Raw genomic sequence first — 16,356 nt, 5'->3', positions numbered from 1 at the left:
AGTATTAAAGTATTTACAAGAAGCAAAATTACCTCGGATTTCTAAAGATATGGAGGAGATGCTGGAAAGAAACATAACGATGATAGAATTAACAGAAGCAATCAGGAAGCAAAAGAATGGGAAGGCACCAGGGCCAGAGGGTCTACCAGTTGAATACTATAGGACATTACAAGAGTCTCTGACCCTTCCATTATTGGAGGTGATGAATGAAGCAATGACAAAGAAGGAAATACCTAAATCATGGACCGAGGCGTATATTATATTGATACACAAAGAAGATACAGACCCACAACAAATCAAAAACTATAATCCTATATCCTTACTAAATTCAGATTATAAAATTTTTGCTTCAATATTGGTGGAAAGACTTAAGAGATATTTGAATAATTTTATACACACGGATCAAAATGGATTCCTCCCAAAAAGACAAATCAGAGATAATATAAGGATAATTTTGGATGCATTAGAGTATTACCTGGGAAGAGTTTGACTCTGTGACCCCTGATGACATGGACAGGATTTTGGGGAGACTTAGTGCGGCCACATGTTTGCTGGACCTGTGACCCTCCTGGTTAGTACTGGCTTCCTGGGAGGTTACACGAGGCTGGCTCCAGGGAATTATCAACACTTCATTGAGTGAGGGTTACCTCCCCACAGCCTTGAAAGAGGCGGTGGTGAGGCCTCTCCTCAAGAAGCCTTCCCTGGACCCGGCAGTATTAGCCAACTACCATCCCGTCTCCAACCTTCGTTTCGTGGTGAAGGTTGTCGAGAGTGTGGTCGCACGACAGTTTCCACAATACCTGGAGGAAACGTCTTATCTAGAGCCATTCCAGTCGGGCTTCAGGCCCGGATACAGCACGGAAACGGCATTGGTCGCATTGGTAGATGATCTCTGGAGGGCTCGGGACAGGGGTTGCTCCTCTGTTCTGGTCCTGTTAGATCTCTCAGCGGCTTTTGATACCATCGACCATGATATCATGCTGCGCTGGTTGGAAGAGTTGGGGATGGGATCCTCCTTTCTCTCGGACCGGTCACAGTTTGTGTTGGCAGGGGGCAGAGGTCGACCTCGAGATGCCTCATATGTGGGGTGCCTCAGGGGTCGGTTCTCTCGCCCCTTTTGTTCAACATCTATATGAAGCCGCTGGTTGAGATCATCCGTGGCTTCAGGGTGAAGTACCACCAGTACGCTGATGACTGTACAACTGTACATCTCCACCCCGGGCCACCCCAATGATGCCCTTGAAGCGATGTCCCAGTGCCTGGAGGCCGTGCGGATCTGGATGGGGAGGAACTGGCTCAGGCTCAACCCATCCAAGACTGAGTGGCTGTGGTTTCCGGCATCCTGATATAGTCAGTTGACTCCATCACTGACTATTGGGGGCAAGTCCTTGGCCCCCATGGAGAGGACTCGCAATTTGGGCATCCTCCTGGATATGCAGTTGTCCTTGGAGGAACATCTGACAGCTGTAGCCAGGGGGACCTTTTATCAGGTTCGCCTGATCCGCCTGTTGCGGCCCTTCCTAGATTGGGATTCCTTGTGCACAGTCACTCATGCCATTGTCACCTCTCACCTGGACTATGGTAATGCTCTCTACATGGGGCTTCCCTTGAAGAGCACCCGGAGACTCCAACTGGTCCAGAATGCGTGGGTAGTTACAGGAGCTGCATGGCGCTCCCACATAACACCTCTCCTGAGTGAGCTGCACTGGCTCCCAGTGGTCTTCCGGGTGCTCTTCAAGGTGCTGGTTATCACCTTTAAAGCACTCCATGGCATAGGACCTGGATATCTTTGAGACTGCCTGCTGCTACCAATGGCCTCCCACTGACCTGTGCTCTCCCACAGAGAGGGCCTCCTCAGGGTGCCATCGGCCAAGCAATGTAGACTGGTGGCCCCCAGGGGGAGGGCCTTCTCTGTGGGGACACCTGCTCTCTGGAATCAACTGCCCCCATTGATACAAAGAATTCATGACCTCGGTGCCTTCCACTGTGCCCTGAAGACCTTTCTTTTTCAGCAAGCCGGGCTGGCTTAACACTTTTTAAAATGTTTTTAATAGGTTTGTTATTGTTCTTTTAATTATGGGGCCAAACGCATATATATCTTTTTAACTGTATTTTAATGTTTGTATCTATGTTTTTTTATTTTGGCTGTACACCACCCTGAGTCCTTCAGGAGAAGGACAGTATATAAATTTGATAATAAACAAATAAAATAAATAAAAATTACCAGCCTGGACTGAGAGGGTTTTTAGAGTTTGGGGGTTTTAATATAACTTATATATGTGCATTATATATTTTATAATTTTAACTGATTGTTTTATTGTTGTGAGCCGCCCTGAGTCTTCGGAGATAGGGTGGCATATAAATTTTATTAATAAATAAATAAATAATTACGAAGCACACACTGAAAAACAGATGGCGTTGGTAATTTTAGATGCACAAAAAGCTTTTGACAATGTAAATTGGAGATTCATGATACTCCAAATGGAAAAGATGGGCTTTGGCAGGAAATTTGTACAGGCAATTGAAGCCATATACTTCAAACAGACGGCAAAAGTAATGATAAACGGAGAACTGACCGATCTTATCGAAATAGAAAAAGGTACTAGACAAGGATGCCCACTGTCCCCATTGTTGTTTATATTGACTTTCGAAGTCTTAAATAGACAGATTAGAGAAGAAAAAGAGATAAAAGGCATGAAAATCCGAAAAGAAGAATATAAACTACAAGCCTTTGCAGACGATTTGGTTTTTATTATTGAAGAACCATTAATAACAATAAATAAATTGATAGAAACAATTGGAGAATTTGGGAAAGTAGCCAGCTTGAAAATTAATAAAGATAAAACAAAGTTAATGACTAGAAATATGTTAAAAAAGCAAAAAGAACTGATGGATATTTCAAAAATGCGGGTTACAAATAAAGTAAAATATCTGGGGATACATTTAACACCAAGATGTAGCTGAATTAAAGAAAATAACTATACTAAGCTTAAACAACAGATAGGCCAAGATTTGATGAAATGGGGAAACTTGCAGTTATCTTTGATCGGTAGGATCTCAACTATTAAGATGAATATTCTGTCCAGAATTTTGTACTTATTTCAGACAATTCCAATCAAGTTGGATAAGGAATTTTTTGTAGATTTAAATAAAATGATATTGAAATATATTTGGCAAGGGAAAAAGGCGAGAATAAAATTAAAGCTGTTACAAGATGCTAAAGTTAGGGGTGGTTTTAGTTTGCCTAACTTGATTGTAATTTTAATCTACAGGTATATGGATTATATTATTATGTATGCTATCCAATGTCATGACATGAGGTGAGGGTGGGTGGTATAAAAAACAGATAAATAAAGGCACATTAGATCATGGTCTTGAAAAAGATGAATTACATCAGGGAAGATAAGAAGAAATTCTGCAAGACTACTTTCTTCCAACTTTTCTTCTCAGTTCCCACAACAACATATCATCTGTGATCTAAGGGAGGGTTACAACTCACTATTTCCCAGCTTTTCGTCCAGAACCTTGCCTCCTAACCAGATTTGGGGTAGAGATATTAATGTGGATTTTTTCTTCCACATTTAAAAATTGAATATGGAAGTTATTGAGAGGATTTTTCTTTTGGGGGGAGGCAGGGATATTGTGAAATTTATAGGCTGCATTGATTTTCACACAACATTATCTTAGGCACTCTATTCTATTCTGAACAAGGCCAGAAAAAATAACATTTTAAAGAATAGATGAGGAGCGGCTGTTTAGATTCTGCAAAAAATCTTGGAGGAGATTGTCACCTTGCATGACATCTTGATTTGCTAGCCAGGGGAGAATGCAGAACCACCAAACTGTGAAACATCTGTATGTTGATAATAACCAACTTGGCTTCTTTTAAGGGCTCTAATATAAAAATAAGCTTCATTTCTTTATTAGTTGCTCCTTCTTGTTCAGGTCAGGTCTCAGAATAATAATATAGCATTTGGGGGAAAAGATGCAGCCCAGTAATCCAGCTGCTGAAGCCAAGATGGAGAAGATCTCCACAGCCACCATGTACTTCCCTTTAGTGCTCAGGTAAGTTGGAACAAATAATATCCAGACACTGCAAAAGACCAACATGCTGAAAGTGATAAATTTAGCTTCATTGAAGCTGTCAGGTAGATTTCTAGCTAGGAAGGCCGCTGTGAAGCTGACAGCAGTCAAGAACCCCATAAAGCCAAAGACAGTATAAAACATAGTGGTTGAACCTTCATTACATTGCAGGACAATTTTTTCAGCCATAGAGTGCATGTCAGAATCTGGGAATGGGGGGAAAGTTGTCAACCATGCTAGACAAATAGCGAATTGTACCATGGAGCAAGGTAGGACAATAGAAAGAGCCAACCTTTTCCCCACCCATTTCCTCATTTTGGAATCAGGCTTGGTAGCCATGAAAGCAAGAACAACAATGGCTGTTTTTCCCAATATACAAGAAAGAGCTACAGAGAAGATAATGCCAAAGGCAGTTTGTTGCATGAGACATTTGACTTGGTCAGGTTGCCCAATGAAGAGAAAAGTGCACAGAAAGGAGAGCAGGAGAGCAATGAGAAGGCTATAAGTGAGGTTCCTATTGTTGGCTTTGACAATGGGAGTGTTCTGGTGTTTAATGAAGATCCCCAGTGCTAAAACTGAGATGAAAGACAAGAAGACTGCTATGACCAGCAAAGAAATCCCCAAAGGCTCTTGATAAGTCAAGTAAGTTATGTTTTTCTGAAGACAACTATCCCGATCTTTGTTTGGGTATTGATCTTCTGGACATGAGAAACAATCATTTAAGTCTGGAGAAAACAAACAGGGGAACCACTAATGGAAACAGTATTCTTTTTCAGCATCAATCATCAATAAAACAATAGATCCAAAAGGTTCTGTGACTTGCATAGGAGTTCTAATTACTTTTTCATAAAATAATTCATAATACAATTTACAGTATGTTACCTGGGATGCCGGGTACATTTTGAACTTGGCTGTTTGATATGAAGATAAACCATATTTACCCATCATTCAGAAGAGACAGTATAAACCTAAGAAGGAAACTAGTAGAAAACACATGTTCTGAAACTGGCCTCAACAACTGGCCTCCATAGGCCTGCAAACTGGCCTCCAACTGGCCTCAACAACTGTCTAAAACATGGGTGTCAAACTTGCAGCATCACGTTGCCATCACATGGCATTATATGATGTTTTTTCCTTCATGGAGCTGGAGTGGGTGTGACACATGACACATGTGCATGACGCATCCGGCCTGTGGGCCGCCAGTTTGATACCCCTAGTCTAAAAGAATACAAATGGACAGCTGTCTGCAAGGAATATAAATCTCTCACCATCCAGTCAAAGCTGAAGAAGCTTCTTGGATGACAAGTGAAATGCCTTCAAAGAAAAACAAGAAAGTCCAGTTGCCTCTGGAAAAAGCATCCATGACCTGGATGACTGAGAATCTCTGTAGGCAAGCACTGAGACACCCAACATCCAGATAAACATGGATTAAAGCAAGACAAACTATCTGGCAGAATACTATGACCTAATCATGGCATTACTTAGGAAACTGTGCCCTAATCATGGAATCACCTAGGAGAAAACAATACTCCCACCAAAGTGGTAGCACAATTTACTACATAAAGACAGGGAGAAAACCCAACAGTGACTTGTGCTGTGAAACATCTGTTAGCCAAATAACCAAGTTCAAAGAACATGAAAAACTCAACAATACAAACCCAATACTCCTATATTCTATTCTGTTGTGCCATAGAATATAGTCTGAACCCTGATTTTTACAGCATTCTCTAGCCTTATTGAAGTGCCAAGTAGATTGCTGGATGCCCGCTTGTGGGAGGATTTTGAGGGGGAGGGTTTTGTATTGTTTTTTATGATTGTGGTGAGCCACCTAGGTTCATTACATGAGATAGGCAGCCATATAAGGTCAATAAGCAATGAATACATTGTGATGAAATAGAAAGTAAAATCAGGTGAAAATATCACCTCTACAATAAATGCAGTCACCATTACCAGTTACCTTTACTTCCAAAAAAAAAGAAGGCACAAAGGAAGCATTTCAGACACTCTACCTAGAAACTTTGATTTCCTACAAAAATATTTACAGTATATTCAAAGAAATATTAAAAAGGACAATTCAAATCTGGAAAATCTGTTGAACCTTCTGATTAGTCTTATCATCAAATATCATCAAATACCTTGCTGAGCTATGAAAATTCAGTTCAAATTTTTCATTGTTGAATAGTTCAATGTGATGTGAAGCTAAAGGTTTTCAGTCATGATAATTTTTATTAATAACTCAGACCACCCCCTTTATATTTATTAATATGATAAATATATTCAACATATTCCCTTGCTTACCCATTTGGTCAGCTATCTTCCCTTCTGGACAGCGTCTACAGTCATAGCAGCAAGATAATTTCCCTTCCACTTTTATCTTGCTATGGCCAAGGGGACATTTCTTGTTACAGATGGAAAGAGGCAATGTCTGTTCATAAATAAAATCAGAATTCTTTCACATGAAAGAATTTATGCTTTGGGGTTGTTCTTTTCATTGCTTAGACACACCCAAATTGTTCATATTGAATCCAGACTTGCTATTTCATTCTCAGGTTGGTTTCTGTTTAAATTCCCCATTCCCTCAACTGTTCCTTATTTCACACCTATCATATTAATCAATCAAAAAATACTGTTCTAAAGATCTGTTCTGAGAAAATCAGAACTAGAATCAGGGGTGGGAGAACGTTTAACTTGGGAGCCCTTCAAATATGCTTTCCTTGAGGTTCCATGTTTTGAACTGGTGTCCTACATCTGTTATAGCTCTTTCAAAACTTGCTTGATTTTTCTCTTGACATTTTCAAAATTCATCTATTTTCTGTCTGCCTGCTTATAATAGAATGATGTCATTTTGGGAGGCTTTCTTTATATGTTTAAAACCTGGAGCAGATTGAAAACACATGGAATTTGATCTTTTCTTTAAGGATTGACAGATAATACTGATCATTTACTCAAACACACTTCCAAAAGCTCTTTATTTCAAGGCACTTCCATTAGGTTATTTTTTTTGTTTTTGTTTTTTTTTGTCCATAGACTCAAAAATTTGAGAGATGGATATGATTGTCTGAAAATATTAAGCTAAACAGGGATCTGATGCTCTTCTAAATCAAGTGTAGAACTCTGTCGTACAAATGTAGAAAGAAGAAAATTTTTGTGTCACAAATTTTAGGTAGTGTGCAATCATATTTCCAATGGTACTACACTTTGAAGAGATAGACATATAGACTGAATCTCCCACTGAAATGATTTTTGAATCATATATTTCAATACTTTAAATTTTGCTAGATATCAAATATATTTGAAATGTATTTCAAAATCAAAGTTTATTTAGACTCCCTCTTCTTTGTGGCAACCCCTGAGATATTGGAACACTGCTATCATGTCTCCCCTAGTCCTTCTAAACTAGGACATACCCAGTTCCTGCAACCGTTCTTCATATGTTTTAGCCTCCAGTCCCCTAATCATCTTTGTTGCTCTTCTTTGCACTCTTTCTAGAATCTCAACATCTTTTTTACAAGTGACTTAAATGATTTCCTAAAAAGTACAAAATGAGACACACCTGGTTAAATGTGAGGGGCCAAACAGCATCCTTCACAGAAATGGTGAGAAATTTGTCTAGGGGGGCCCTGGGGTCAATTTTTCCAACCTGGACTCTCTGAAAGGACTTGTTTGGGAATGTGACCCAATTTAGAATATCAAATCCAGTTACTAATTCCCCGTTGGGGCCAAAAGAAATCTCTTCCCCAGCACTGTTATTAAAGGAGACTTGCTGCAAAAAATGGTGAAGCTAAATGAAGAAAGAAAAAAAAAAAGAAACCAGAAAGTTAACAGAATTACTTAAAGGGTATGAGAAAAACCCAATTTCTTCATTTCAATTTGGCCTATGCTTAATGAAAAGTAAGCTGTTCAATTTTTGCCTTGGTCTACACGATTTAAAACTGGATGGGAATATATTTCTAGGACATGAATTTTCTTTTTCTTTTTTTAAAGAAGTTTTTTTTTAGTGATTTTCCATTTTTAAAAAATATAAAATTGCAACTCTCCTTAAGCAGTGTGTCATCTGGGTACAAATATTTCTGTGCAACATCCTTCCACAAATTATATTTATTTATTTATTTTATTATTAGTCGCATTTCTATGCCGCCCAACTCCCTAGGGACTCTGGGCAGCTTACAGCAAAAAAGAATGCGAACAATATCCCGTAAAAAAATTTTTTAAAGAAAACATTAAAAACCCCATACACTCCATTCCATGGCCGGGTCTCGCAAGATCGCCGTAGCGAGATCAACGGCTCCAGGCCTGCTGGAAAAGCCAGGTCTTCACCGCTTTCCAGAAGGCCAATAGGGTGGGGGCAGTCCAGGCCTCAGGAGGTAATTGGTTCCAGAGAGCCGGGGCAGCCACAGAGAAGGACCTCCCCCGCGGGCCCACCAACCGACATTGTTTAGCTGATGGGACCTGGAGGAGACCAGCTCTGTGGGATCTTACCGGTTGATGGGAGCTATGTGGTAGAAGGCGATCTTGAAGATAGCCTGGCCCTGAGCCATGTAGGGCTTTAAAGGTAATAACCAACACCTTGAATTGTGTCCGGAGACTGATAGGGAGCCAGCACAGCTTGCGGAGAATTGGTGTAATATGGGTGTATCTAGGTGCACCCACAATAGCTCGTGCGGCTGCATTCTGGACCAACTGTAGTCTCCGAACACTTTTCAAGGGTAGCCCCATGTAGAACGTGTTGCAATAATCCAACCGTGAGGTGAGAAGGGCATGAGTGACTGTGATGAGAGCCTCCTGATCCAAGTAGGGTCACAATTGGTGCACCAAGCGAATCTGTGCAAAGGTCCCCCTGGCCACAGCTGTCAGATGTTATTCCAATCTTAGCTGTGAGTCTAGGAGGACACTCAGATTGCGAGCCCGTTCTGAGGGGGACAATTTCTCTCACCCCAGGACCAAGGATGGACAATTGACATAGTCTTTAGGAGGCCATACCCACAGCCATTCGGTCTTGTCTGGGTTAAGTCTGAGCCTGTTTACTCCCATCCAGGCCCTCTCAGCATCCAGGCACCAGCACATCACGTCCACTGCCTCACTGAACTGATATACATTGAACAATTACACCTTGTGTAACTCTTTGTTTCCTTCATAACATATCTTCTAATAAAAATACAATAGTAACATTAAACATGGTTATTCTCATCATACCCATGGTATCAGTTGCCATTTTATTCTTATCTCTATCTTAATGTATTTTCTCTTCTTCCTATTGTCTTCTTCCCTTATTTCCAATTTCCTTTTTTATTCTCTAACCATTGGTAAAATGCTTCCCATATCATATAATAATCAGTTTGTTCCTTCTCCTTAATTGCTAATGTTAGTCTATTCATTTCTGCACATTCTAATATTTTCATAATCTCCTTCTCTAGGACATACATTCTCTATTCTATTGCACTGTTTTTTAACTTGAAAAATTTTAAGAGGAAAACACCAGCACAATATCCAAAAATTTCACTTTGCTCTGATCAATTGAGCAATCCAAGAATTGTGACTTTACATTGCTTCCATTAAAGGGAGAGAATATAAAGTTCTCCGCAGAATCCACAGGAAAAAAATATATATAAGCAAAGATGGCCTTTCTTTCCAACCTTTAAAAAAAATATTAAAAGGATAACTTAAAACAAATTTACATCGAAAATTCATTTGAATTAAGTCCTTGATTTACGACAGTTCATTTATTGACCATTTGAAGTTACAACGGCACTGAAAAAAGTGACTTATGACCATTTTCAACATTTATGACCATTGCAGCATGCCCATGGTCATGTGATTTACATTTGGATGCTTGACCACTGCTTCATATTTATGATGGTTGCAGTGTTCCAGTATCATGTTGTTATGAAGGTTTTCAGGTCTGGCTTGGTAAAAAAAAAAAGACAGAGTCCAGGTGTCTGTGATGATAAGCCAATGTGTTTATTCAGCCTTGTGGAAGGAACCCAGAGCATAATGCAAGGCAGATATTAATATCATTCTTTTACTTTCATTTCATTACATAGGATGCAGCTGGCATCCTACAGATAAAATACAGAAAATACAGAAAGCATAAAAATAGTCACAAGCATGCTTTCTGTGGTTTCGGTCACGTGCCTAATCCACAGGATAATTGTTTCCTGTGAAATTTTCCATGGCCTCAAAGAGCCTGCTGAGGTCTAAACTTAAGTTCTGCCATTTCACCATCTTGTCTCTCTTGGCCATTCCTGACCAACAATATGGCCTTAGAATAGAATAGAACAACAGAGTTGGAAGGGACCTTGGAGGTCTTCTAGTCCAACCCCCTGCTTAGGCAGGAAACCCTACACCACTTCAGACAAATGGTTATCCAACATCTTTCAAAACTTCCAGTGTTGGAGCATTCACAACTTCTGGAGGCAAGTTGTTCCACTGATTAATTGTTCTAACTGTCAGGAAATTTCTCCTTAGTTCTAAGTTGCTTCTCTCCTTGATTAGTTTTCCACCCGTTGCTTCTTGTCTACCCTCAGGTGCTTTGGAGAATAGCTTGACTCCCTCTTCTTTGTGGCAGCCCCTGAGATATTGGAACACTGCTATCATGTCTCCCCTAGTCCTTCCTTTCATTAAACTAGACATACCCAGTTCCTGCAACCGTTCTTCATATGTTTTAGCTTCCAGTCCCCTATTTATCTTTGTTGCTCTTCTCTGCACTCTTTCTAGAGTCTCCACAACTTTTTTTATATGTGGAGGCCTTCTTTTGCGACCATCTGACACGCAAAGTCAATGGGGCAGCTCGATTCGTTGAACTACGGCAGCTTCTCCAGGGCATTACTAATTTAACATCTGCAGTGACCCTCTTAGCAAATGTGGCAAGAAAAGTCATAACATGGGACAAAAAAATCCCTTGACAAATTTCTCACTTAGCAAGATATGTTCTGGGCTCACTTGTGGTCGTAAGTCGAAGACTGCCTGTATTTACATTTCAACATGAGTTGTTCACATCTGTTTTCCCCTTATGTCGACAATTTAATGCAGCAGGAGTAGCGGTATGGAATCATCTTCAGGAATTCTTAACACGCTCATAGAGACCTAGAAAACTATAGTAGCTAACAGATTATGCTATCAGTCAGGAAAGCCCTACCCTGGACCCTGCTATTTAGTTTATATTTCTCTAGAAAACAACACGAGCCTCTAAAATTGCCTAGAAAAGGTATCCTTTATGAGTTTTAGTCCTTCCGATATAAAAACAGTAACCTGGATTAGTGAACAACATATGCATAGTGATAGAAGCAATCACATCCCTCTTTCCTCATTAAACAGAAATGGGAAAATTAATAGGATTAATAGGAAGGGTGCACACAAATCCCACATTGTTTCTTTTGATTTGGCTTTGCTTAATGAAAAGTGACATGTTAAATGGCACATCAGTCGCTACTGTTTAAAATTGGAAGAGAATTAATGTTCTCCATCACATTCATTTTCCACCCTCCTGCATAACTCTGGCATTTCAAATGAAAATATTTCAGATGAGAATTCCATGAAAAAAATTGACAAAAGGAGAAAAGCAATCGATCACCTTGCTTTGATGAATTGATTAATTCAGTGCTGCTTATACAAACTCATGCTCTTCCTGAATTTTGTATTACCTGCCATGGTGATTGAAGCAATATCTTCCATCTCCTCTCATCAATTATTGGACCCTCTTTGAATTTGGAAGTGTGGGACCGTATGGCCCTCAGAGCATGTGCCACAGCATAGACAGCATTGTAGATGCTGTAACTATGTCCACTCACAGTAGTCTCAAAGACAGAATTGGGAAGAGTCTCCAGCTTCTCTTCTCCAGTGCAGGACTTTTCAGCATTCCTATCAGTCATCTCACTGGGGAATGAACAATCAAATACATTTTTCCAAAAATCCCTTATAAATCCATCTTCTCTTTCAAAGTTTGGACTTCTCTTCCACATAAATTTTTGGAAACCTATTAATGCTTTTGAATGAATTGCAAAGGAGAGAGCACCATGGAGAAAATCAATGGGCAAGTGCCTTTGCATTAGAATGGAGGTAAAATCCATCTGAGCTGCCATGATCCAAACTTTGGCCTTTCTCTCCTTTGGAATATCATCAGCATCTAAAACATAGATCATTATTCTCAAAATCACAATGGTTGTAATTTCAGCATTCAAGATCACTGCAGTGACTGTACTTCCCATGATCACTTTATATAATTTGTCCGCCTGCTCCATCATTTCAGCAACTAAATTACCATACGTCATTTGTGGGATACACTCAATAAAGTCAAAGCAGATGCCCCTTTCTGAAAACATGGAAAGACTCTTTTGAATAAATCTCTCTCTATCTTCCTCATATAGAGAAATTAACCCAGCCCAGGTCCATCCGAAATGCAACAGTAAGTACAGTATTCCTTTAAATTGATGGATCTCATCTGGGAACATCCATTTGACAAAATGTGCTGCTGTTTCCTTATCCATCAGTGGAGCTGATCCATATGTGATCTAAATGAGGGGAAAAAAATACAGGCAAAAAAAGAGATTGTTCCAAAGAAAAGTGTGTGATGTGTATATTTGTTAATTGTCACCCTTGCCTTTGGTACAAATGGCATAAAAGTCTTTCTTATTAGTCGAACAACTTGGCATAAGGAAGTTTCACAGTGTGTTCAAGAACAGTTGTGGTGGTGATTTTCATTGCAGCTCATGAATTGTTTTGAGGTTTTGGAAGACCTATCATGAGGACTCAACATCTGAATGTAATAAATAACTCTTGAACTTTCCATCTTGTTCCAGTTTTGATCTCACCTGTGGAAACTTGTAGTTACACAGAGCGGTTGCCATATTGACACAGGTCTTAGTACGGGGTCCTCCAATGACAGCTACTGTATTGGTCTGGTCATTGCATTTGTAGTTGGGGATAAATTTATCTTTTGTAGATAGAAATTCCATTGCTAAATGATAAGTTGTAATATCATCAAAATAGTCAGTAGTGATGTAGAAACCAAGGGTAACATTGGGTAAAATCTCAGAATTTTCATTGATCTCCTCTACAGCAAATGCCAGAGCCAAATTGTGTTGGTAATTATGAGTGAGGAACCTTCGATGAATGTTATAAACTATGTCAATATATTTCTGCTTTATAATTAAACATTGCTATTTTTAATTATTACATATATTTATAAATACAGAAAATGTGCTTCTTATTGTTTACTCTACATATCTGGTATGTGGTATAGGGCAAACAATAGCCCAAGATTCTATGGACTGAAAAGTACTGATATGGGGAATGGGATAGGTAAGCAAACATTATTCTGTAGCCCACTTCCTTCTCTATTTAAGTCTCTTTTTCTGGAAAACATCATGGTGAGATGTACAGGTATGTTCCAGGATTAATTTGGTTGTTTGCAATAACAGTCCTATCTGGAGTAAATGAAAGGGAGAATAGATACAATTTCAATCTTATGCTTACAACATTCTTACAAGTAATTTGACATTTAACTTTGTAGCTGTAAAAATAATAATCTAGTTCTATTGCCCACCACACACCATAGTGACTGGCAAGGGAAGAAAATTCAGAAAGTACCAGATTATATGTAGACTATTTTCTATTTCTATTTTCAGAACAGCCTTACAGAGTAGATTAGTCATGCTTTTCTCCTAATGAATCAAAGGACTATGAATGTTCTTTATGGGAAATAACCCTTATAATAGTAAAATTAAAAGCAACAATACCTCCTTTGAGATTTAGAATTTGAGGAGATGAAGTTCCTCTGAGCTTTAGAATTCAAACATGGCTAAGAGTGATGCAGTATGATAATCATTTTATGGAAGGAAGGAAGGAATCATTATGGTGGCAATGTGTATGAGTCTGTGAATGATGAGGATACTTACAGATACTGATCAAGGACATCATGTGAGGGAACACTTTGAAAAGTGATCTCATTTGAAACAAATAACATCTGATATATGATAGCAGCAATGATTAAATCTCCTGATTGATAATACTTATGAACAATTGGAAGAGGACCTCTGAGATTGCAAGTAAAAGGAGAAATACACATGACCTCAGAAAAAAGGAATGAAACCAGTGTTCTGAATAGAAGCAATTCAGTATATATTATAGCCATTGTACAAATCAAAGTGTAACATCAATGTTACCATTCCACTGGTGAGCTGAAACATAATCAATCAGCCTCTCATGAATGTTATATGAAATGAAGTATCACAGATTAAATGTGCATCTTTCTTGTTCTCTCTACTTTTAATTCTGTATTTCTGAGCTGGTATTAATGCAATGCAATGCAATGTTTTTGACATGAGTTCATAGTTTTCCCATGTTTATTAGGATTCCCTTGATACCTGGAGAAATGAACAACATTTTAATTTGATAATTACCTGGGTGATAATAGCTTACTTGTGGAACTACCTTCCTTGCATTTTTGTAGAATGTCAAAAGGAAACATATTGATTTTATCTCAGCTCTACTACTGTGAACTTTTGAAACTTAAATGTAGAGCAGAAAATGAGGAAGAAACTTGGGAACATTTTGTTCTAAATGTGTTTTCATGTTGGGCAGATACATATGTGAGGTCATTAGTGCTCTCTGAGCTTGGTTGGTTTCTTGTAGACATTTCATTACCCAAACTACAGGAGGTAGCATCAGCAGTGCAGCATGGTTGATGTACCTAATTTGGGTAATGAAACATCTGCAAGAAAAGAGACAAGCTCAGAAAGAACTGGGAACTCCCTTTTTAAACCATGAGCTACAAATATTCCCATGTATAACCAAGTCCCAGATTTTATTCCTTTAAGCATAGCTTAAAAAGAAGGTAAATTCATTTGCTGCAGTCACTTTGTCAATTTCTGCTCAATGCAGTATCTATTAAGAAAAGCGAGGAGATAACATGATTCTTGAGGTCAAGAATGGTTTGAAAGAGGGAAATAATGCTGAACTCATGGTATGAAACAATGAATTAATATGTAGTTATTTATATACTGTACTTATTTATCAAATTTAGATGGCTGCCCTTCTCAGAAGAAACAATTCTGGGTGGTGTATCTGGCTGGGTTTATGTCAAACACAGTGACATAAAAAGCCAATTATAATAGATAATAGAGCATAGAGCCCCCTATGAAAAAATGTTTTGCAAGAAGTTAAGGCTCATTTTGTTGTCATCTTATATATGGTTTTGACAACTGGCCTAAGGAATGACATGATGGAGGGCAGCCTACTAGATGTTTATAACATAATTAATTGGAAATCATTCTCTTATACCTTTTTTTTTACCATTTTGTTTTTGCCCATTTATCGATTGCATCTTTTAATCCACTGTACATGGATTATACTACTATGTATGCTACCTAGTATCATGACATGAGATGAGGACTGGTGATATAAAAAACTGATAAATACTCATGAAATCAGGATATCATAAATAAGCAAACCCAAAGATGGGAGACTTGTCATCATGAATAAGGTGAATTAGATCAGGGAAGGTGAGAAGAAATTCTCCAACATCAGTTTCTTCCAACTTTTCTTCTCAGTTCCCACAATAACATATCAGCTGAGGCAGTGGTGAAATCCAATTTTTTTTTTACTACTGGTTGTGTGGGCATGGCTTGGTGGGAGTGGCTTGGTGGGAGTGGCATATACTGCAAAATCTCCATTCCCTCCCCACTCCAGGAGAAGGATACTGCAAAATCCCCATTCCCTCCCCACTCCTGGGGGAAGGATATTGCAGAATCTCCATTCCCACCTGACTCTGGGGTCATACAGAGGTAGTATTTGCTGATTCTCCAAACTACTCAAAATTTCTGCTGCCGGTTCTCCAGAACCTGTAAGAACCTGCTGTATTTCACCCCTGAGATGAGGCCTAAGGCCTAAGGAATGATTAGTACTCATTATTTCCCAGCTTCTAGCCCAAACCTTGCCTGCTACACCAAGGTAAGACATCAAATTTTCACACTTGGGGTAGGAATTTTAATGTGGGTTTTCTTCCACATTTAAAAATTGAATATGGAAACTATTGGGAGGGCTTTTCTTTTTTGGGGAGGCAGGAATATCTTGAAACTCATAGGCTGCAAGACAAAAGAACTTTCATGTTGAGATTAGTGTATGTTATCAAATGAAAAATTGATTTCACACAACATTGTCTTACTCTATTTTATTATGAACAAGATCAGAAAAATTAACATTTGAAAGAATGGTTAAGGAGCAGCTGTCTAGATTCTGCAAAAAATCTTGGAGAAGATTGTCACCTTGCATGTCACC

At 38.9% G+C, this 16,356-nt stretch overlaps 1 protein-coding gene across 1 annotated transcript; it reads right to left on the bottom strand.

Annotated features, from left to right (window-relative positions):
• Positions 1-3,912: 3,912 nt before the first annotated feature.
• LOC148113844 (vomeronasal type-2 receptor 26-like) lies at positions 3,913-16,350 on the bottom strand. Its single transcript, XM_087893452.1, has 7 exons — positions 16,244-16,350; positions 14,725-14,791; positions 12,891-13,220; positions 11,724-12,590; positions 7,637-7,864; positions 6,382-6,508; positions 3,913-4,808 (listed from the first exon to the last, which is right to left on the bottom strand). The coding sequence occupies exons 1-7, from the start codon at positions 16,348-16,350 to the stop codon at positions 3,913-3,915; spliced, it is 2,622 nt and encodes an 873-aa protein (XP_087749578.1).
• Between the last annotated feature and the right edge of the window lie 6 nt (positions 16,351-16,356).

Source organism: Pantherophis guttatus, chromosome 4 (assembly GCF_059756535.1).
Source record: "Pantherophis guttatus breed Tessera chromosome 4, ASM5975653v1, whole genome shotgun sequence".
Lineage (NCBI taxonomy): Eukaryota > Metazoa > Chordata > Lepidosauria > Squamata > Colubridae > Pantherophis > Pantherophis guttatus.
Note: the sequence above shows the minus strand (reverse complement) of the source record. Positions and strands in the feature narration are given on the sequence as shown.

What these genes read in the sequence shown, in the direction of transcription:
- LOC148113844 (XM_087893452.1), bottom strand. Translation starts at nt 16,350, where the DNA reads ATGCAAGGTGACAATCTTCTCCAAGATTTTTTGCAGAATCTAGACAGC. An exon ending in CTTGTTCATAATAAAATAGA is followed by an intron (nt 14,792 to 16,243) that starts GTAAGACAATGT and finishes CTTTTCTTGCAG; the next exon opens with ATGTTTCATTACCCAAATTA. An exon ending in GGCCCCTCACATTTAACCAG is followed by an intron (nt 6,509 to 7,636) that starts GTGTGTCTCATT and finishes ATTTATGAACAG; the next exon opens with ACATTGCCTCTTTCCATCTG.